Source organism: Ambystoma mexicanum, chromosome 8 (assembly GCF_040938575.1).
Source record: "Ambystoma mexicanum isolate Mex_15411 chromosome 8, UKY_AmexF1_1, whole genome shotgun sequence".
Lineage (NCBI taxonomy): Eukaryota > Metazoa > Chordata > Amphibia > Caudata > Ambystomatidae > Ambystoma > Ambystoma mexicanum.
Window position 1 is genome coordinate 1252962436 of NC_090929.1, and position 24103 is coordinate 1252986538.

Below are 24103 nucleotides of genomic sequence, written 5' to 3' on the forward strand. Positions count from 1 at the left end.
GAGGGACCTTTTGAGAGGTAGAAATCAGACCGCCTTCAGGAAGGATGGCCTCACTCAACATCACCTTCTCTTTGGAGAAAAGTAAATGGGTAGGTTTAACCGACAAAGCCTGACGCTCACTCATCAGTCTGGCTGATGTGATAATGATTAAGAAAACCACATGAAGGGCGTGTAATCTTAAAAGACATGACTGTAGGGTGTTATGAATCTGATGTCACTTATTTCCCTGAAGTAGCCTATCCCAATGGGACTGGGGACGGCAGCTTCTACCTGATCCTGGGGGTAGCTTTATGAGATAGGAGCACGTCAGGGAGGCAACCCTCAGGGGGAGGACAACATTTGGCAAAGTCAACCCCCCACCCCCTTCCTCTTTTAGTGATGTTCCCTCCATCCCTCATGCCTTTATGGCATATTGACACAATCTCCCTAAATCATGTACTCTAACTACTTTAAGTAAACCCCAACATGGCACAAAGAGCAATCTTCTTAAACATTGAGACGAGGAAGTGGCAGGGAACAGTAATGATCCCTCCCAAAAAGGTTCCCATACCCATTTACTCCTCACATGGAACATAAATGAGAAGAGAAAGAGGGATATGAATTAAAGTTACTCACTGTAGTGTCTAGAGTACTCAGTCAATAGTCCCATTTCCTCCATCCTTATGGATTTTCCCCAGCAAGGTGACAGTACCAGAAACTTTGGCAGCGAAAAATGTATCCCCCCCCCCCCTTAAATTTAATATATCGCGCGGGGGTGCGGCCTCGGGTATGGGAAAGCCCCACCGAGGCCCAGCCCTCCGTCGCCTAGTCCCCTTTGAATACATCGAACACGTAGATACCCGGCTATGCAGATCACAAATTAGCCTTTGGCATGCAAGCAGGGGAAGGTGGGTGGGATGTATGGAAGAATGGAGAAGAGTACTCTAGTCAATACAGTAAGTGATTTTAATTACTTATAAGTCCTGAAACATTTCCTCCATCCAAGTGGACGATTGCAGCAAACAAATCCATAGGGTGGTGCTGTGAAAACATGGCTCCGGATCTATGACTATTCAAAGATGTTCTTCAGAACCGTCTGACCAAACTCAGCATCGCGCCTGGAGCTGGTGTCCAGGGAATAGTGATTACAGAAGGACGGAGTGGCGCAATCAGCCACCTTCCTGATGAAATCCCAAGAAGCATGTCTCTGAAACGCAACGGCCGTGGTCTTCGCTCTGACCGCATGGGTGTGGATGCCTATATACGCCTCTAAACTGGTCTTAACCATCCAACGGGTGATGGAAATCTGAGAACCAGGGAAGGAGCCCCCAAAAGTCAAGAACAATGGCTCATGACTTCCTGAAGGATTTCGTCCGAGGTAAAACTTAAGGACAGTGTGAGGCCCTCTCTGCTTCAGACTGTGGATTCGGACGAAAACCGGCAGGTAGATTTCTTGATTCAGATGAAACAGACAACCTTGGGCAAGAGGTTTGGGTGAGTGCGCAAGATGCCCATGTTACTATGAAACGTGGTGAAGGGGGGTAGGTGGAACAAAGACAAAACCTGCAGCTCACTAAACCTGTCCTCAGAGGTGAGTGCTACCAGTAAAACTGTCTTTAGTGTTATGAAGCGGAAGTCCAGAGGCAATCAGCTCGAATGGCTAGCGCCGCAAAGCTGCAAGAACCACATTGAGGTCCCAGACCAGATGTGTCCTATGCACCGGAGGGAAAAAGCCTACACAACCCCTTAAGGTGGGCCTTAACTATCGGGTTGGTCACCTAAAACTCATGCTCATGGTAATTCTTGTAAGCCCCGATGGGATCCAAATAAGTGTGGCAAGTATCCACCTGAACTCCAGAACGAGCCAGGTATGCTGAAAAAGCCAACACATCCAGCAGACAAGTGACTGGATCCAGACACTTGTCACAAGCCAATGGCAGAAACTAGCTCATTTGCTGTTATACTGGGAGTGAGTCAAGAGTCTCGTGGTTTGTTGAATAATGTCCCAGTTGTCATCCGAAAATTGGGCATCCTGAAGTCTCAGCTGGTCAGGCATCAGGCCAATGCTTCAGCTTAACTGGTTCCAGATGTTCCACGGCCCTGCAGTGCTGTGTCTAGACGTGCCTGCTGAAGATCGCAAGGTGGACAAGACCCCGCCATCACAACTGCAGCAGATCAGAAAACCAAGGTTTCAAAGGCCAGTAGGGGGCAATCAGGCTAAGGCTGCAGCCCGACGAAGCACGGAACTAGCAGAGGTTCGGATGGAGTAGAGGGATGGGCAGCAACACCTGCAGCGGTGCAAACAAAGGCGTCTCCCAGTGACCCCCCCCCTACCTGCCCATGAAGCAAACTGGGGGCACTTGTCATTGCAGGGAGATGCAAACAAGTCCAGGTCCACGAACCCCCAAAGCTGGAACAAAGGCAACGAGTCAATGTGCAACTCCGGCTCATAGGCGTTGAACCCAAAGCGTCTCAGTTGGTCCGCTTCTACACTGCTGTCCCCGGAAGGTGGATCGCCGAAATACAGACCCCTTCGGTCAGGGCCCATTCCCAGATTGATGCTGCTTCCCGACCGGAGGAAGGGGAACCGTAACACCCTGCTTGTTCAGGTAAAACATTGTAGGAGGTTTTTCCATCCTGACCAGAAGAGATCTGTCCCTGATGAAGGGTAGAAACACCTTGGGGGCCAGGCCCACTGGCCTGAGCTCGAGCAGATTGATATGCAGGAGGGCTTCCGTCATGGACCATGCGCCATGAATCCCGTAGCACTCCAGAGTAGCCCCCCTCCAGCCGGGAGAAGCAGTCAGTCATAGGGGACTCCAACTGAAACATTGCCACCCATCAGCGAAGATCAGGTAGGAGGAGCAGGGGGGGCGGGAATTGGGAGGATGCTGTCTGACTGAGACCCTGTCTTCTGAAAACAATTGTCCGCCAGGTGGAGCCAGAGGCACCTCATCTTGAGGCAAGCGTGCTGTACAGTGAGCATGCAGGAGGCATACCAGAAGGTGCTGCAACTACCAAGCCAAGGTGGTCGAGTTGGCCAGAAAGTGCCCTATCGCCTTGCGAAGGGAGAGGATCCTCTCAGACTTGGGGGAACAGCTGTGTTCCAGCACACCCCTACGAAGACCAGATACTGAGAGGGGCAACTAAGATATCCTCTCTCTGGTTGAGGGAGAACCCCACCTGATAAACATCCACCAACCTTTGGCAGGAGTGCACCACCCCTTTGGGTGACCCCACCCTCACCAGCCAGTCTGATAGATGTAGAGAGGGCCCTCCATGCGGAAGGGACCCGCTACTGCGTTCAACTTCGTGAAGACAGGTAGGGCTGAGTTAAGGCAGAAAGGCAGCACCTTGTACTGAAAATGGTTTGACCCAATAGTGAACCGCAGAAACTTCCGATATGATTGGTAGATGGGGACATGCAGTTACACGTCCTTGAAGTCCAGGAAACATATCCAGTCCCCTTCAAAAGAGCAAAAGGACCTCCTTTAAAAGAGCCTGCGGATCCGATCTGATGAAGAGGAGGTGAGGATGGTAGAAGGAAAGGAAGAGGAAGACTGAAGCCTGTGAAGACTGCGCATAGGATTCAGGGATTGTTGAAGACTCTTCCAGGTGTCCCGGAAAAGAGCCAGATGGCCCCCAACAGAGAACGGTGTACCCTGACCTTGACGTCTGTTTCTTGCAGGCGGGGGTAGAGGAGTGGGTCCTCTGCTGCTACCTCCTGTAGTCGCTGGGCAACCCGTCGGGCCTGCGCCTACCACGGTCCCGGAACCCCTTGAAGCTAGTGAAAGCGCAGTGTTTGAATTTGACGCTGCCATGAGACGGATGGAAGCACTTTAGCCCTGGCTTTGTCAGGATGGCCAAGGACTTGGCAGTTTGAGTGGAGGTTTTCATCTTTGCCAACTCGTCATTGGTTGACGAATGAAAGAGGTTCACGCCCTTCCAAGGGCAGATCCAGGATCAGCTCTTGCACGTCAGATGAACTTCGTGGCATGCAGCCATGCCGTCGTCCTGATCTCGACACCAAGGCACAGTCCTCTGCTGGCTGTGTCGATTTGGGTGACAGAAAATTCCATGAGGTCCTGAGCATCCGCTAGACCAGCTTTCAAAGAGGCTTACCTTTCCAAAGGGAGGTCAGGCAGCAATTCCCTAAGCTCCTGCAACAGCACAGCATCTTGTTACCCGCAGCCGAGAGGGTGTCAGCTTGCTGCAGATGCAGTCCTGAAATGGCATAACCATGTTTGCCCAAAGACTCGAGGACCTTGTCCTCCCTGGATAGACAGCCAGAGGTGGCTCCCTTAGAGGAAGACTATGATTTAGAATATAAACTGTGTAGACCTTCAGGAAAGTCCAGAGGACCCTCCCGAAGCAGCACGACCCAAGCCTAAGCCACCTCAGAGTGCTGAAACCCAGAAGCAAGGGGAGCCGAAAAGGTGTCCAAGAACCGCAGTGGTGCTATTTGCTGGTAGCTGAATCTGCGAAGTGCCGCTGATTAGGAAAAAAGCCCATTGCTGCAGCCATTCAAACTGCAATGCAGGAGTCCTCCAGACATCTTCCCTCTGGTCTCCATGACCGAGGCCCAGGAACTGCAGGACTGCAACCTGAACAGAAGCCAGCTGGATCCTCTTTTTCCAACCTAAAGGTACTGTCTTAACTAGAGGGGTACTTACCTTTTTGGTCTGTAGCTTGTCCGTCTCACTTGAGACTTTGAGTAGCTGCTTTTTCTGCAGAGTTGCTTGCAGCTTTGCTTTCACAAGACTAACAGCTTGTGGCCCAACAGCGATTATTTTCTACAAACTCTCTATACAACATTTCGCAAGACCTTTGTGCTAACTTCCAGAAGTGCCTCAGCTCCCTAGACATTTTCCATTGACATTGGCTGTCCTGGCTCGCGGCAGACTCTTCCGACTTTGTTTTGAACTCTCCGTCATAGGTAGTACATAAGTTACTTGTATTGTTGGGAAAGGGTTAACCTATACTTCATTGGGGGATTGTAAAGTACTCGCCTCTTCAGAGAACTAGTTAATGCAATATTGAGCTTGTGGAAAAGGTTAGGTAAGAAAAGGTTAAGTGTTAAAGTGATATATCAATGTCCACCGTGTCCTAGCAATTGAAGTCACCGCACGGTGTAGGAAGTGTGTGTGTGTGTGTAACACTCACCTGGTATCCACGGGGACGTCACTCAGCCTGCTCTGACCTCTTACGACCTTGAACCCTTCCCTGGAGGCTATTTGACTGGAGACTGGGCCTGAAACACAGAATTGGTAGAGTTTAACTCCCTGTTGTCTGGGTGCTTGACCCCACCCTTCTTCCCTGGGGTCCAACCCTTCCCTTTGATCCACAGCTCACCTTGTTTTCTTGGAAAGTGTGCTCTCCATCCTGCTTTCAGCACAGGGGCGCGTTGATTGATGCAGGCTCGTTGCTGTCTAGTTACTTCACTGGCAAGAGTCCGACAGGTAAATATAATGAGTCTTTTGAACAGTTCTCTAACTTCGCTCCTTTCCTTCCTTAGATGATGGGCGGCGTCCGGGGATGGCGACATGCTGCTGAGATGAGTAGCGCTGAAGGTAAGTGAGCGCGATGCGACCCTTTCGTATTTGCATTGAACTGAGTTCTTTTTCGGCGTCTTTTAGGTGCTGCGATGCTTTCAGCGTGGATACCGGTTATGAAGAAGAAATGCGGTGAGTAAGCGCGGTATGCAGCGCCTCTAGATGTTTCCACGCTAACCTGGAGTGCCTTACCTCTTGCAGATGGATGAGAAGTTCCGGAAACAGAGTTCCCCCAGAGCGGCTGGGATTTAGGTAAGTGTTTGAAGCTCGTACAGTCTTTAAAAAAAAGCAAAGATTTGCTGAATGCTTACTATTGCCTTTATGTTCTTTTCCCTTTTCCTTAGGAAGCGGCGTGCCGAGATGGGAATGACACCGCCGAAGATGCCCGCAGAACAGAAGAAGCGATGAATGATGGGCAGAAGCACCGCAAGGTAAGGCTGTTCCTAACGGTGTTCTTGCAGGAGCTGAGCGCAGAAGAAAGATGCAGGCCTACTGGAGACCGATCCGAACACTGAGTGTCACGCTGCATGTGCAGAAAACACAAAGCATGTTTCTCAGCCGGGGCGTGGCTTAAATAGTCTCTGGATATCCCAGGTGTCTCTGGGCTGAACCACACCCAAAAGACTAGACTGCACATGCAGTTCTGGGAACCGAAATATGTGGGGGCATCCATCTTGTTCCCAAAGCACTACAAGCCCAATCCCCAATGTTATCCTATGGGAGTGAGTGAGTCTGGTGCCACAAGCACCAAGTCTGACTCCAAGTGGGTCTTTGGAGGGATGGAGAGGCTCTTGAGGGCCATGTAGATTATCGTGGCCTGGCTCCAGCCTGACATCTTGGAGGGCTGGGGACATGAGGGGCAGGAATCATGATAGTGTGACATACCAAAAGGGTATCTACTTGCTTAACTTAAAGCTGAGGAAGTGTTTTTTAAGTGTATTTTATGGTTGCATATTGCCCTTTCTAAAGGCGGCTTATTTAAAACTGACTTAAATAATTAATAACTTTACTAGAAAACTTTGAGCATAAGTTTAATTTGAATACTTGTCATTGTAACTCTGTTACATCTCTACAGCTCACACTTACCCCTCTTGATGCAAGGCTGGCTGATCAGACACTACCAAATTGGGTAGTACAGACCTATACCAATAGTTGGGTTTTCAATTGCCAAGAGGACAACTCTGGTCTAATCTCCCACAGGGGGTTACTACATAAAATCTTGCCTAACACAGACTATTAATGTTTTCTTAAAAAATAAAATGTGTTGCTCTCCTATTTGGGACAAGAAAATAAAGTTAAGCGCAGTGAGAGGATGTGTGTGTTTATCTTCCTGGTTCTGCGTTAAGTAATGTCATGGTGTGGGTGATGTCATAATGCCCGCTCCCGGGTGTTTGGCAGAAACCTGTGCAGTTCCCTCTGGGACCACTGCAAAAGATTTAAGACTACAGGTGTTTGGCAGTAAACCCACTTGGTAGCAGTCTGTACCACCCAGATTTACCTGGTAGCTGTGGCTGAGCAGTCAGACTTCCCTCAAGAAGAGTTAGGCAGTATATAGAGCATACATAATAGGTACAGAGGCACAGTAGTACAAGCAAACACTGACCAGGGCTAGGTGTAAAAGTATATAATTATTTATTTAAAAGACACACTCAAATTACACTAGCACAGAAAAGGTAAGTAAGTCAAAACACAGTCACTATTACTTATATGTACATCCCTAGTTATTTGTTGGACAAGTCTAAGTTACCACTTATTTCCAAACAGAGGTGAGCGCTTAACGTTAGATGGCACTAAAACAAGTTAGTTAAAAAGGGAGGGAAAAGACAGAAGTAATGAAAACAGCAAGGTAAAACACTTTTCAGAGATTCACAGTAAGTTTAGAAAGGCAGTCTATTGCGGAGCAAGGAAGTTCGGTTGCCAGGCCCACTCTAGGGAAAGCCAGGCGAAAAGATGTCCAAGATCACACAATGTCACAAGTCTTTACAGGTGAGTAGGAAAGGTTTTACCAAGTTTAGAAAAGTTTAGTTAGGGTGTTCCAGGCTTACCCAGGTTCGAGAGCCGAGGGCTAAATCTACCCCGTACAATCAGTGGCAGGGGAAGCCGGGCAGAACACGGTACCTTTAAAATGGAAAGGATCCTCCAGCGGTGGCAGTTGTTCCTGGTAGTGGGTGCAAGTCGCGGCGTCGTCCAGAGGAAGAGAAGATCTCGACGTGGAGGAAAGCTGAAGGTCGTTACACTACCAGGGAAGAAACCAGCCATGGATATTTCCGGTTAAAAGGATGTTACCCCTCTTTCGCGGTTGAGGAAAAAAGTGGTATCCCGGTTGCCGGGGTGCTTGGCACAGGCAAGGTGGTCACGAGATGCTTCTGGGAGGCGAAAAGAAGGCAGAAACTGGTTGTCCCCACCAGTCAAGGGAAGACGACTCTCCCGGCTGGAGATCTCCTCTGTCGTTGGGAAAAGTGGTGAGACGGTTCTGCAGGGCTCCACCGGTGGTGTCGTCTTGGCAGGTCGGCTCGGCTTCTCCCTCTTCGGCTTCTTAGGTCCTGTGGCGACTTCTGAAGAACCAGTCCCAAAAACCCTGCTTTTATGCAGCAAACCCCCATTCATACAGCCTAGATGTCACTCAACCATGCTAAGTGGTGAGCGGGGCAGCTCACCACTTGGGCCAATCACACCAGAGTGCGACATGAGTTGGCAATGCAACTCAGTCCAGGGTGCCTAAAACCCCTCCCACACCCCCTGTGGTACCCAGACAGAATGGCACCACTCTGGAGGGCTTCTGTGCAGAAGCCCGCCAAAAGTGGAACAAAGGCTCGACTCGGGTTCAGGGTTACTGAAGTGAACCTAGACGCCATTTTGGCGGCGAGTTCTGGCAAAAAATCCCAACCGGTGAATTTATATTAAATAAATAAACCGGCGGTATCTTTAACATTGCACCAAAAAGTGGTGCATTAAAATCAATGGGAAATCCCATTGGGAAATATTCCGGTGGAATATTTCCGTGGTATCCACTGCCACCAGCCAGAAACTCGGCGAGGGGGGACGGGACAGTACCCCCTCAACAACAGACCCAGGGGCAATCTAATTGCCCCTACCAGTACTTCCACAGTATGATGGTTTGTACTGGTTAAGTTCCAAAGTTAAGACTGGTAAAGTCAATGGGGACTTTACAGACCCAGGGAGACAGTAGTCAGTCCCAGGGTGTGGAGTCTATGTTTGGGGGTCACTATGACACCCCTGTGTTACTGCACTGAGGGTGCTGTGTAACACACATTCAAAAACCAATGATAGCCTATTGGGAAAAAATACCCCATAGCCCATAAGCACATAGCAAGTCACAGTAAAACTCTCTCGTCATGTCCAAGTGTGAGGGTAAAAGAGTCTCACTCTTGGCAGGAGAAAAAAATAAACCCCAAAAATCCAGCAAAGCTGCTGGGGGACTCACTAGGTTAGGAAATTCAGCCTAAACAGAGAATTCTCCCTAACACCTGGGAGCCGGTTCAAGCCCTGCGTCCCCCGAAAGCGGACATCCAGTCCCCAAGGAAGGACCCAGCAACCCCATATAGGGGCCCTTTGGACAGTGTCCTGGTGCCTATGGCGCCAGGCTCATTATGGAAGTGCTTGGGTGCACTTACCTGATGCAGACCATGCTGCAGGATCCCGGCCTCTTTGAGGCCTGAAAGGAACTACTTTACCTGTGGGACTAATTTACCATCCGGGCGTGGTCGGGGAAGGATACATAGCTGGAACTTCTTCCAAGGCTATTTAAACCCCACCCGAACAGCCACACGTGCTTCGCGTTGTTCTGCATCTAGCAGCTGGACGCTCACTGTGTCTGCTCCTGCATCCTGACTTCTGCCACGCCTGCCAGCATCCTGGATCACCTGCAAAGGAAGAGAAGGAAAAGTCCTTACCTGCTAAATCCGCATCCCGGAGACATCTCGCCGACAATCCTGAAAAGGAAGACTATTTAAAAGCTCATCGCGTCGATCGCTGCAGCGCCGCATTCCACTCACCTTTACAGGGCGCCTCCATGTTGAGCAGCGATCATCCGGATTCGCAGTCACGCCCCAGCGCCTAGGGAGAAAAAGACCAGAACAAAAGGTGAGAGAGAAGGGAATAAGGAAAGCTAAATCTCCATGTTAAGACTTACCTGTTGATTCATTCCCTCTTCATTTCGGGTCCGCGCCGTATCCTGGCATTTCCGGACCCCGGCCCCTAAGGGGAAAAAAAGAGACATCAGCGTTAATGAGCGAATGAAAAGACATTACCAAAAAAACGCTCATTAAAGACATACCTAATTTCTACAAGGATTTCACCTCTCATCTCGGGTCGGTGCCTGTTCCCCGGCATTCCGTACCCCGGCCCCTATGGGGGAAAAAGACACTAGCATTAGTACATTAATGTATGGACACAAGGGGAACCTCTTATCAAAAAACTTACCTGGAAGCCAAGCAAGTTTGGTTCTCACCAATCCGAAAATCCAGTGAAGTAACTGGATACCAACGCGCCCCTGCATCAGAAGCAGGATGGAGAGCTCGTCCTTCCAGACCCTAAGGTGAGACGCTACGAGGAATCACAGAAGGGTTTCGAGGAGGGTGAGAGGGGAAAGTGGGAGGCTGATTGCATTAACCCGCAGACAGTTAATCCCCTATTTTCGCCTACAGAAGGATCCTTCTGCGAGCCAGACAAGCCAAATTTGGGGGCCCGGTCCAGTCCGTCTTACAAACCCTGCGCATCACCTTAGAAGAGGTCACAGCAGCACGAACCAGGCCAGCGCCTCCGTGGGAGTCAGGTGAGCGTTACAGGTGATGACAGGGCACGTTTGGCTACGCTGGCCACAAACGTCATGAAAATAGGTGGGGCATATCATTTGGACTAGTGAAGTCAGTTTGAGGAGCGGGCGATCTGTATTCTTGCCGCGAGGGCACTTGAACTTAGGGCGATGCATCAGCTGATAAGATTAGTACACAATGGCTGCACCCAAGCTGTTTTTCTCGCATTTGTAAAAGTGAGTAAAAATATGCTAAAATGCATAAGAAAAAAGGTGTAAGGTAGATTACAGTATGCTTAAAAAAACATGCCCGAACGATCGGGGCAATAACATTTTTGATCGAACTGCCCCGTAAATGAATGGTCTCAAGTTCTGCAAAGAGTGTCTTTCCAAGTTCTCAAACCTTTTTATGTTTTCCTAGCACATCTCGGGATCATAGTGTTATCTCAACATATCGTTCTCTCTCAACATCTGACCAGGCAGAAGAGACTTGGTTCTTATTCTTCGTAGAAATTGTCTTTTTGGCTGACCAAAAGTCTAATGGGTCTTCACTATTTCCTTAGGGATCTGTTTTTGGTTAAGTTTTGCTCTTAGGGGGTTCCTTCTCTTCCATCACCCTAAATGAAGTGGACTCATCAAAACATCTAATTCTATCCGGTGAGGTAGCTGCTAGAGATCTATTTTATTGAGCAAACTTTTTCTAAGCGCTAATATTAACATGTTTTTTTTTTTTGCAAGTATTTACGTGGTTTAGGAGAGAGAATTTAGATTTCTTTGGGGCCTACTGGGTCTGTCCAGTTCTCAGTAGGTTGCTCCTCTATATTGTCTGAAAAGAGTCATTAAATTCGATTATACCATCGCCCTGTCTTACAGTAAATGGGTAGATGCCCCAGGGTGTGTGTTTATTTGTGCACCATTCCGGCACCGCTATTCTTTCCTGCCCATTTGCATGACCCAAGACAATGTCCACCAACCTAGTTAACCCTTCTTTGAGCACTTTTTGTTGTTTAAAAATCTAATTACACATCGTAAATCGTCAAGACAATAGACTATACGCACCCCTCTGCGAGAACGAACATGGCCCATTGACCTGTTCTTTGGGAAGGTACCCACTCTAGAGTCCGCAGCCACACTTTAGCTCACTGTACCTTTCACAGATGGGAAATACGCATTTGCATATCAGTCTTTGTCCTGCCCACATGGGCAGTCCAGCATTGTAAATAGGGCTTTTAATATTTTAAGGTGTTCTGGTTCATACAATTGTTCCTCAAGCATATCAGAAAAAAATGAGGATCTATTCCTAGCAAAGGGCATTGGATAAGCCTTATTGGCCATTTCCGTTCGATCAGGGGATTTCACTATATCTGTAGGTGATCTATCAATCCTATTTTTATTTCTCAGGGACAAATTACCACTCGTGCTGGCGATTTCCATAGTCTTATGTCTTAAATTGAATACCATATTCAAAAGCAAATTATTATCGATTGGATCCTTTCCGGCAAAGGCTTCCAACACAAGGTAGTTATTCATACTTGTGATACAGTGATGGGCAGATTGGGCTTATGGATGGGTTTTAAGAAGGTAGTGATTTTCTCCTGCGCCATATTCAAATCACCCCTCTTTTTCCAAACTGCTTCTATAACACCCAAGTGTACCCCTAAGTGATACATTTTTCACATTTTTTCTATCTTTATGGTTTTCATTAATCGGCTGCCAGGGGAGTGTGTAGGTGCTCTACATGCCAACCTAGCAACACTCATTGATACACTTCTGCAGACTGCCAGCATCGTTCTCGCGTGTATTGCATTAGTTTCACTTAAGCATACACAGCGAGGCAATTCTCACAGCCCCTACCGCATCAAAAGATCCTCGTGCAGCTGTCAAAAGGTATGGAAAAACGCTGCAAGAAAAAGAATAAGTAGCCAAACATCACCTCACAAGCTGCTAAACAGTGAACCAGCACTTGTTGATGCACTCTGCTTTTTTTCCACAGATTTGTTAAGCAGCTGTGTGCCCTTACTTACATTGCAATATTTGCACCTAAATGTCCCAATACAAGTCTTTCGTAGCAATATCAGTATTTCAAAATATGCAGCTCCAACGTTTCAAGGTCCACAGCCACAGTGAAACAGCACTTGTTGGTGCACTTGTTGGTTAGACCACTTTTCTCGAAGGTTCTTGTAGGTCATCACTCTGTGCACTCATGGGATTCCCATGTATTTTAGATGCTCAAAATGCACTTTGAGGCATAAACTCTATTCGACAAAAGCTTTAAAAAGGTTAATAGAATCTTGTACGCTACATGAATTCTGAAGACAATGGGATAACGTTGACAATGAGGCATGTGCTCCATTACATGTCTCATGCATACAAAGTGGAGTAGCAGGATCAAATATTTAAATTTGGCTTTCTAAACAGAATTGTGAACATTGGTTAAACTAAATTATTCTACTGAGGAGAAAAAGAACATACAAAATAGGTAATAGTCAGATGGACAGAGGTGACATACTGAAATGGAGAGACTGTATACAAAATATTTACATTACACCCACCATTAGCTTCTGCAAGTTCTCTTTTGCCTCCAAGGACAAGGTTTCCTGTTTCAGAATGTCATCAATGCGCAGTGTCATCTCAGCCGACAACAACTTCTCGACGCAGGAAAAAGATGTTGCAACAGTCGAAGATGTAATATGAAAAGCTGAAGAACTGGCAGAGAGCAGGTCACCTGCAGTTCATGGATTATTCATTAGATGTAAAATGGTGTAAATCATTCATAACAAATACAAACCACATGCCAATTTAAACTTCATGGATTAAAAGCAAGTGACTTTGTGGCACACATTTTTAATAACTGGCATTCTACTTGTGATTACCATTTCACTAAGCCACCAAAATCATCAATTACCCTCTTAAAAGTGACAACGGAAGGATTAAAAACATTTTAGACCCTTTTTCTCGATGCTTATTGTAGGTCGTCACTCAAATGTTCATAAATCCTTTTAATTATTTGTGTTAAGATCCTCTTTTTAGAGACTTATCTTACACCAGGATCTGAAAGCCTGGAATGCGTTTATTCCAGATTGTATATATTGAATTTGTTTTGAAAGATGAATGAAAGGAGAGATTGTGTATTTGCTGCTTTCCTCCCATAGACTATGGGACACCAATATTTGCTTTGTTTTGTACCCTGACCTGATTGGTCAAAAGGGTCATCAGTAGAGAGTGAATTCCTTGGATTGTTACAATTGCACACATCACCCTAAAGTAAAGTTGGGAAAGTTTGTATCCTTACAACTCTGTTACACCATTTCGCCGCTGGTCTCTTTGGAAGCACAGACGATTATGTGGATCATTACGAATGAGTACATTAAATATGGCCGCCGATTGCTTGTGCTATATGGGCGGCAGCGGTACAGTGACTTCACTTTCACAAGCGACGCTACCAGCTGGTCACGTGATTCCATATACGGGAGGAAGAACAGCACTCCGATGCGTCGCTACTGTGTTTTTCTGCACTCCGTAAATTCGTTCCTAGGTTTTCAGCTTACGTCCACTGTTGTGTGAACATTCTACCTTCTAATCTTTTCCATCTGACTTTCTATTTCTAGACATTCCCAAAGGCGCCTTTTTTCTGTCGTGCTCCCAAAGCGGCTTCCATTCTCTTACATTCTACCAGGCGATTCATATCCACCCTTCAACCAAATAGCGAATAGTAAAGTTCCTGCTTTTCTCAAGAAAGTGAGTCTTCCTGTCTGCCAATAGTTCTATATTAGATCCTCATCCTCTACCCTCAGAAATTAACCCTCTCTCTCCATAGGGTTTCTTTACAGCCAGAATTTCTGGACATGGGTGCTTTGACATACAACAATTTGATTCCGCTTACGAACTTTAACCTACCCTATTTAGGGTCTGTAAGTAAGTGTTAGCTTGCCTTCCTTTACCTTCTCCTCGCAGAATACTTACCTGTTCTGTCTCATCCGTAGAATACTTACCACAGCCATCCCTCCTTCCATAACCCAGAGGACTGCTATCTACCTCAAGACCCATTCCTGAAGTCTTGCTGTCGGCATCCACAGGGTTTTTTCCAACCGGAGGGTTTCCCTGGGGGTTGTGCTCTTTCCGTCGCTGGTCATTTCATTCTCAGTGAGGGGGGAAGCAGGATTACCAGGGAGATCTTTATCTTCTGTATTTGCCGTCTCCACTGGATTTGCTTTCTGACCAGGCTAGTGTTTTCTGGGAATCAATTATTGATAACAGTCAACCAAAGTTAACAGCTACCGAAGTTAACACCACTCTCAATAATTGCTTTTTAATTACTTTTACAATGTGCCTAGCAGGTTGACAGGGATCTTTTCTACTCTTTCTATGTACACATGCACTTTTGCATCTACCAGAAAAGGCCATTAAAGATGCTGAGGAACCTTAAGAGGCGATTGCTTGTTAATTGGCCTTTGTTCTCTCAGGTCAGGAAATAACATTTGTAATTCCCCTTCCTGGGGAAAGCTACTGCTTTCACAAGCAAAGAGGCAGCTTTCGTGGGAGCCCGGATGTGGAGGATGGGACTGCCTGCTCCCAGTATACATCCTGGTTCCTGTATGAAAGTTGCTGGACAGATGTGGCCAGTGGCTATCCATAATTGGATCACTGTTAGTAAAGTCATCTTTTAGCAACTTTCCCTCCATATTTTATGGACCCCCCACAACCCCAAAAAAAGTTTGTATTTTACACCATGTCCTGACATACTCCAATGTTCTTTCCTCTTTCCTCCATAACGCATCCGGGTCTCTCGCTAGAGACAGACTGATCCTTTTTCACCAGAAAAAAATTATCCCCTTCAAATTTAGAGGTGCACGGGGGCACGGCCCTGGAAGCATGCGCTCCCTGATTCCGCCCACCAGCGCCACTCATCAGTCCTCTTTCCCGCATATACTAGAGCGGAACACTTTCACCAGCGCTCCTGTTTTTGGCATCGTCCTTGGAATTCCACACACTCTTCCCAGGATACTGTCTTTTGGTCTTTAATCAGGTACTCCGTCCTCTGGCGCCAGGCTCCTCCACTGCGGATGTCGACGTCAGCGGGCTTCAGCAAGTGTCCAGCCTGTGAGGGGCTCTTCCCTACATCCAACCCCCATGCTCTTGCCTTGGCTCAGCTCACGCTGGGAGGGTTGTACCGCATGGGTCCTTCCCCAGGAAACGTCCAAGTGGGAAGGACTTCTCAGGTTCTAACATCAGCACAGGTACTGAGGCTGCTTCAACTACCGGCGGCCAGGCCGAGCGCTGGCCGGGGGGGGGGGGGGGCGCGGTGTAGTCGCTAGATCGGCCAGTGTTGTCGCTGAGGGACCGCAAGGTGTCCACCCGAGGGGCTATGCCCCATTACCGGACAGGGCACCCGTACACAGCACTACCAGCGACACAGCTGAGGGCACGCCGCCTAAAAGGCCCTGTTCCCAAGGTGCAAGGTAGGCCTCAAGCTCCACCGCCAAGAGTCCAGGAGGAGGACGGGCCCAGCACGGCAAGCACCACGATGCGGGCACGTGGCATGCAACCTGAGACAATGGCAGTTCATCCAACGCCATCCCCTTTTGGGAGCAGGTAGGGGAAACGAGTTTCCAGGTGGGACTTGTCGCCGGGTACGTGGCCTACAGCATATCCTTCAGCATCGCAGGGCAGATGCACCCCACATGCAGCAAGGAAGAGTACGCCCAGGCCTCGGCATCCTCAAGGCCCTGCACCTACTCCCACGCCACCTAGCGCCCCGCCCGCCTGTGAGGACAGGTTTCTTGAAGTTTCTCATTCTTATTTATGAGGTCCCCTCACATGGAAGCCATCTTTCAGGATGTGATCAGGGACATGCTGCCTCCAGTCCCGCTGCTAGCACCCATGGTCATTCCTACTAATGCTCCAGCACCTCAGCCCCCATGCAGCCCAGGCTGTTCACGCTGGTCCCCCTGCTTCCGGCACCCCTGCCTCCTGCAGCCCAGGCAGTTCCACAGCAGCCACCAGCTATGGTCAGCACAGCTCAACCATCGGCGCCCAGTACTCCTCCACCTGCTCCGAACCAGCAAGACACCCTGGCAGACACTGATGAGGACCACCCCCGACACACCGTCTTTCGGCCAAAGCATTCCATGAACGGCTGGCAGGTCTGACTGAATACTTGGGCCTTCGACAACCATAGATTGAACAACCTAGGGGATGGGGGTCCTGGCCGAGGTCCTCTATGCCCCACGGCTAGAACGGGAATCCCGCTACAGAAGGATGTCGCCTTGTCCAAAACATTACAAGTTACTCACTGTAGTGACTAACGTAGTCTTAGTCCTTAGTCACCTTTCCTCCATACTGTATGGGCATCCCTTCCGAGGTACGGGAGACCAAACCTTTTACACCCAAATAAATCTTCCATTTTAAATTTAGAGGTGTGCAGGGATGCGGCCCTGGGAGCATGCGCTACCCTGCCTCCACCCACCGGTGCCACTCAAAAGTCCCCACTGACACATCCACAATATTTGTCATTGCCTAATGACACCAGTATTATTAGGGGGGAGAATGGTGGAAATAAGACGAAAACACAAATGGCTTTCCACCCAAGAAAAAATCAACCTTAAATCTGCGTCCCTTATCCACAAATGCCTAAACAACAAAGCTCCCCGATACCTTTCAGAACGCTTCAACAGGAAAAATCCAACGAGACTCACAAGGACAGCCAGCCCCAACTGCCTCCTAGTGCCCAGATTCAAACTAGCCACCATTGGAGGTTCCAGCTTCCCAGTTAAGGCAGCACAGTTATGGAATTCCCTACCCCTTGCACTCAGATCTGACCAAACCTTCAATAACTTTAGAAAGAACACCATAAATTGGCTTATTGAGAATGCGACATAGCGTATGTCACTTTATACGTAACGTCTTCTTATAATGTTTGTACTAACCTGCTTTTACTGTTTGATCGCCATAGATTTGACTGTTTAGCTACGCCTTATCTGCACTTGCACTTGCCCTACCCTGCAGATTCGAAATGTCCACTATGCCTGTAACCTGTAACGTTAACTAATCTGTAACCTGCAAACGTTAACTAAGCTGTAAACCTCCTTGTTCTCTTGCGCCCTGCTACCCTAGGGTCTGGTGCGCACAATAAATAAATAAACAAACAAACAAACAAACATATGGCGGAAAGGGGACTAAGGACCAAGTACGTTGTCACTATGGTGAGTAACTTGTAATTACTCTTCCTTCCCGTCCCCTTTCCTCCATACTGTATGGCAATTACAACTGAATGTAGCCCCAAGGTGGCGAGGAGACCCTCCTTAAGCAAACAAGTTCCTCGAAGGCCGCGTCTGACTTGGAGCCGGCGTCCAAACAGTAATGCTTACAGAAAGCTGAAGGGGTGGGCTAGGAAGCTGCCTGCTTATGACCTGCTATTGGAATGCGATGGCCGTGGCCTTGGCTCCGACCACGTGAACGTGCATGTTGGCTGGCAGCGGCCTGCGTTGGCAGTAACCATCCACCTTGCGATGGAAGCCTTGGATGCCCGTTAACCGGGTCTGGAGCCCACAAAGGTGATAAAGTGTCCGACTGGCGGAAGCCGTTGGTCCTATCCAGATAGAATTGCAGAGCACCTCTGACATCCAGACAGTGCAAGACTCTCAGAGCCTCTTCCTTGGGGTCAACGAAGAAAGCAGGCAAGACCATTTCCTCGCTCAGATGGAAAGCGGAGGGTACCTTAGGAACGCCGGGTGAGTCCGCAGGACCACCTTATACCTGCGGAAGGTTGTATAGGGTTCTGAAGCCACCAGAGCCTGATCTCGCCGACTCTGCGAGCGGAGGTGAGTCCTATGAGCAGAGCTGTCTTGATGGTGACCAGCCGGATGTCCGCGGACGCCATTGGCTCTAAGGGTTTGTGTGCCAAGGCGCCCACCACCAGATTAAGGTCCTACACAGGGTTTGGCTTCCTGATGGGCGGGTAAAGCCTGGACAAGCCTGTTGCATGTTTCTCGACTATCGGGTTGGAAGGGAACACCTCGTCCTCCTAATTTCTGTAGACCCCAATGGCTGCCAAAATCTGTGCAACATGTGTCCACTTGCATGCCCGAGTGGACAAGGTGTGCTGAGAGAAAGCACATCGTCCAGTGTGCACGTAAGGGTTGGGGGGGGGGGGTTGATCTCCTTAGAATCTGCCCATTGACAGAACCTGCTCCATTTACTCTTTTATTTGCTCCTAGCGCCCTGGATAATCTCCAGGTTAGCCCGCAATAGGCTTGAGTGTTTGAGGGTGATCTGCTCAGGAACCACGCTGCGATGGCTAGCTTCTGAGGAGCTGGGTATAGAACGATGCCCCCCCTGCTGGGACAGGAGAGGAGCTGGGCCCAGCGGGAGGTGAATGGGTGTTCTGTCAGAGAGGCTGAGCAATTTGGAGAACCACAGTCTCGCTGGCCACCAAGGTACTATCACTATGATGCAGAGGTAACTAGCCTTTATCCTGCGGAGTTCCCTGGGGATCAGACATGTGCGAGGAAAGGCATAGGCGGTCATGCCCTCCCATTGATTCTGCATGGCGTTGCCCAGGGAGCCGGGGCCCAGCCCCTGCCAAGACATGAACAGCTGGCACTGCTTGTTCTTCCCCCACCTGAGGACAGCGCCATGTGATGAAGACCACTTGCAGCAGATGTTCGTTCAATTGCCGTTCATAATTTTCCATTCCCAGCTTGCTATGCCCGTCAGCTTCCAAGTTGGCCTCTGTCGGGAGGTGGACGGCCCTGGAGGTAGATGTTTTACAGGGCCCATTGCTAGGGAGAATTCTCAAATGTGTTAATTCCCTTCACCCTCGAGACCCCCAGCAACTTTGCTGTATTTTGAGGACTGGATTTTTTAACCTGGAGAGCGCGAGACCCTTTTTCACACTCTCTCATGTATTTTAATGTGATTTTATACACTTTCTTTTCGGTTATGGAGTCTAACCAACTCCATAGGCATCATCATTTACAGTGCAGTGCCACAGGAAAGTCTTCCAGATTTCCCAAGGTTTAAATACCTTCTCTGGGATCAACTGTTTCCCAGAGCAGTAAAGTGAAATTGACTTTACTTAACATTGTACTTGCTAGACCCAGCACACCCTAACAATATCCTGTCTCTAAATGCTCATGTAACATTTTTTAAATTACCCTTTCCTCAATTGACTGGCTGGTGGCAGTGGTTTCGTTTTGAACTACCTTGGTTTGCATTTACCGCGACCGTTCACGGCTCTGGTAAAGTAACCCGCAGGAGCCATCTTTTTCAAAATGGTGTACAGCATCTTTGCTAAAATGGTGCCCGGTCTTTTTTCGCCAGGTCTTTGTAGAAAGGTCCTTCGAGAGTTTCTCTGCGCGCCAAATCAGGTTTGGTCTCTCTGTTTATTTCACCTTTGGTGGGGTTTCTGAGAGAATCTTGCCTCTGGCGCCAGAGAGTCTGGGGGAGACAGGAAGTGAGGGAGGTGTCAAACTCCCTGTGCTTAGTCTCCCAGGAGACCCAAATGCACTCTGTGGTGATTGGCTTGCTGACTGCGGCTAGCACATCCACCCTGCTGGGTGAGTGACAGCTAGGCTGCAATGAATGGGAGAGAAATGAATAAAAGGTGAGTCTTTTGGCTTGGAAGGCAGAGTCGACCACTGGACGAAGGAACTGAAGAAGAGCGTGAAGAGTACGCCTGCTGCAACTCCTGGACCGTTGGTTTGCCTGTTGAAGCTCTGCTTGAGTGACTACTTGCCAAGTTTGCATCGACAGAGAAGCCCCTGCGAGGACGACTTCTCCCCTTGAGTTGGTGGGACAAATCAACTCCCAAGTAAGCCACCTGGACAATCATCTCACAGCTGGTTGAATTTCCTCAGAGTTGCTGCGGGAACCGTATAGCCATGGAGAGGGACACCAGATTGTGTGCGTTACTTTTAAGCTGGCGTAAAGCTCCGGATTCCCACGAAGCAGGACTGACCAACCCCGAGCCCCCTCAGCAATGTGTGGGAACCCAGAATTAAGGACAGTCCACCTTGACAGCCAGGAACCGTGCTTATTGCTATTTGCTGTACCGTAAGGAGCTGAAACAGGAAACAGCCACTGAAAGTAAAGTTTGCCGGTTGCCAGTTTGAAAGTGCATGAGTTCCTCCCCTCCCCCCAACGTCCTCCCTCTTGTCCCTACGACTGAGGCCCAAGAACATTGAAATCTGCAGAGCTACACAAGAACAGAAGTAATAAGCTGCATCTTTTCTTCTTTACCTAGATACTGTAAAATCAGTCTAAGAAAGAAATTACTTACTTACTGTGAAAGTGCTTGTAACTTCTGCAACTCACAAGTCTAATCAGCTGTGGCCCTACATTTGATTATTTTTCTCAAAGACTCCTAAGAACATGTGCAAAGACTTTTTTTTACCTGTAGTGCTGCATCCTATACAAAGACTTTTGCCCATTGACTTTGGCTTAGCCTATTTGAATTGAATGACTCTTCTAAGTGCTAACTGAAAGTATTTGCCCTGCTTATGAATATTTGTAATGCCTTGTGTTCTAACAACATTTGCCTTTTACCAACATTTTAAAGAGTGTTCTGAATGCCAACAGTAAGATTAGTGTCCCAAGCACCCTTGTTACTGAAGTCACCTGTCTTGTCTGATTCAGAAACTCAGAGTGTACAGTATTGAAGTGTATTTGTGTGTTACTAGTAAATTGCTCCCTTCTAAAGAAGACTTTATAACTGATAAATTAATAATTGTTTATGCAAGAAACCTTGAGTGTAAGAGTTTATTTGAATACCTGTAACTGTGAATCATTATGTAACTCCACTATAGATCACATGTCCCCTCTTGAGATAAGCCTGGCTGCTCAACACGCTACCAAAACTGTGTAGTACAAGCTTATACCAAAGGTTGGGTTGCCTATACCTATAGTCAGTTTTTTGTAGTGTTCCCACAGGGTACCCTATTCAAACTTTGCCTAATACCCATTCCCACATGCCGACAGCTAGGGTGCACAGAGGAGGGGACCTGGTACCTCCCTGCTTGTTGACATAGTACATTCTGGTGGAGTTGTCGGTCCAGATCAGGACAGTCTTGCCCCTGATAAGCAGGAGAGAGGTCCTCCGGGCTAGCCAGATGGCTTTGAGCTCCAGCCAGTTGATATGCGACTTCTGCCAGCTGCAGACTCCGTGGACGCTGTGGCTGTCCAGAGTGGCTACCCAGCCCTTTAGGGAGGAGTCCGTAGTAACGGTGACCTGCGGAGCCAGCTGCCGGAACGTCCACAGATTGCAGTCCCTCGAACACCACGTGATGTCCATATGGAGAGAAGGCGGTATGCTTACCAGCTCCGCGTGGGAGCCCTTCCGATTCAATGAGGCTGCGAAGAGCAAGAGGACCGCTGCCATGATGCCCAGTAGGTGCTGGTACCACCAAGCCGAAGTCACTGGTCTGGTAACGAAGTGCGTTGAGGCCCTCTTGATGGCTGTAATCTTGTCCTCAGAGGGTAAACCGTTCTCCGAACTGGTATCCCAGATGAGGCCCAGGAAGGTGAGAACTTGCGTGGGCTGCAGCTGAAACTTGAGGTTGATAGTAAACCCCAGGCCATGAAGTCTGTTCATGAGTGTAGAGGAAGTGTGGGTAACCCCCTACAGGGAGCTCGCCCTGACGAGCCAGTCGTCCAGGTATGGGTAGACATGGTGGCCTGGACCCCGAGGAGAGATGTCACTGCATTCATGAGTCTAGTAAATACCCTGGGGGCTGAGTTGAGGCCAAAGCGTAGCACCTTGTACTGGAAAAAACAGCCCATGATCCTGAAGCTTCAAAAGGAGCAATGAGGTTGCCAAATCGGGACATGCAAGTATGCGTCCCTCAGATCCAGGCAGAACATCCAGTCCCCCTGTCTAGTGTCCCCACATCGAGTGCTGGCGTAACAATCTTGAATTTATGAAGAGGGAGGGAGAGGTTGAGGGTGGACAGGTCCAACCATTTTCAGGCCATCCTTCTTTTTTTGTATGGTGAAAATCCTGTAACAGAAGCCTAAGCCTCTTGTAGGCTTGCACTTCTACTGCTTGGCTCTCGAAGAGCGACGGGATCTCCGCCAACAGTGTTGCCGTCCCAATCTGTGGGAGTGAAGGGGAGGAGGTAGGTATCGCTACAAAGAGGATCCAGGGGCCCGTCAAGTTCAGGTGCCAGAAATGCATGAGAGGCAAGCCTGCCACCCACTGGAGACACGTGGACCCAAAAGGGACGCGTCATGCCTTTTTACCGGCTGAGGCTGCTGCTGAGGAGGGGGACTGGAAGAAGCCCTTCCTCCCCTCCTTTTGTGTTGCTTGCACCGGTGCTGACTTAACTGTCAGGCTGTCTGGACCTCAGTTCCTGGAAGTCTGGGAACCCACCTCCCCCACCCCCCTTCAAACGCCTGCCCCTTCTCGGAGCGTTGATGCGACTAGGTATGCGTCTTGGGCGTGGCCTTCATCAAGATAAAGACTTTGCAGTCTGCGAGCTGTTCTTTTTATCCAATTCCTCGTCAGTGGTAGAGTGGAAGAGGTCCCTACCCTCGAACGGAAAGTCCAATATGCGATCCTGGACATCGGGTTTCAACTTAGTAGCCCGAAGCCAAGCCGACCTTCTCATGTCCACGACGATGCAGATGGCCGAGCAAGAGGTATCTATGTGGGCCACTGTGGAGTCCATGATGTCCTGCACTATCAGCCTGGATTCTCCTAGACCCGCCTTGACGAGTGCCTGGCTCTGCACCAGAAGTTCTGGAAAAAAGAGTCAATTTCCGACAACCACCTCTGGTTAGCAGCTGCAGGCATGGCATCCGCGTTGGCTTGACGCAGGGAGGCATTCAAGTACAGCTTCTTCCAGTACGCCTCCAAGATGTTCCTTGCCTACCAGCACTGAGGTCGACTGAGGCTTAGAATAGAGTGACACTGCAGCGGTCACCGAAGAATGCGGCTGGGGGTGTGTTGATAACAAGAGTATCCCTTTCCATCTGTCTATACTTGGCATTGAGGCACCGATTGACAGGTTGGGCCGAGTGTGGCTTGAACCACCCCTTCTTCATGGCCAGGGCCACAACCTCTTTCTGCATTGGGATACCTGTTTTGGTAGGGGGTTGCAAGGTGAGGAATTCTGCCAAGACCCCCTCCTCAGGCTGCTAGACCTCCTGTTGAGGAAGGCACAGATATTCTGCCAAACCTGAAAGCCTGTCATGGAAGGTCTTCGCTAACGACGGGGTGTCAGGTTCTTCCTCTTCTGTGTCCACCAGAGTGTCTGGCTGGTCCTGAGCGGGTGGAGAAGTGCTGGGCACTGTGGGCTGCGGTGTGGAGACCGGAGCCGGAGGCTTCTGTGGAGGCTGGTGTAGAACCGCCTGTACTGTGGGAGGCAGGAGAGCCGGAATCTGAGCCGGCAGGGGCAGTGGGGTCTGTGCTGGGGCCTGTGGTGCCGGAGCCAAGGGAGGAATGACTATGGGCACCGGCGGAGTGACCGGAGGGAGCAAGTCCCTGACAGCATCCCGTAGGATGGCCCCCTTCTGGGGGTTTTGCATCAGCGCCAAGAACCTTTCAAAGAACCAGTCTTCGGAGACTGAAGCGGAGGCAGGGAATGTTGACGGAGTGGCTGGGGGCTGCTGGGGCCAGAGCGCACACTGTCTCCGTTGCAGGGGGAACCTGCCCTGCACTGGTAATGGATAAAGTGTAGGATACGTACCTGGTTGACAAGAGTCCCGCACTGAAATTCGTTCACCCGCCTGCTCTGTTCCTACAAAGGGCATTGGACTAGCACCCATTTTGACTGCTGCGGCAGCCATTTTGTAGGGCTGC

At 49.1% G+C, this 24103-nt stretch overlaps 1 protein-coding gene across 1 annotated transcript in view; it reads right to left on the reverse strand.

Moving 5' to 3' along the window:
* Window positions 1–24103, reverse strand: part of KIF11 (kinesin family member 11) — a 705022-nt gene that overhangs the window by 315506 nt on the left and 365413 nt on the right. The window contains exon 15 of the mRNA XM_069611368.1: window positions 12858–13030. Coding sequence (XP_069467469.1) covers window positions 12858–13030 — 173 coding nt within the window. The remainder of the gene's footprint in view (window positions 1–12857; window positions 13031–24103) is intronic.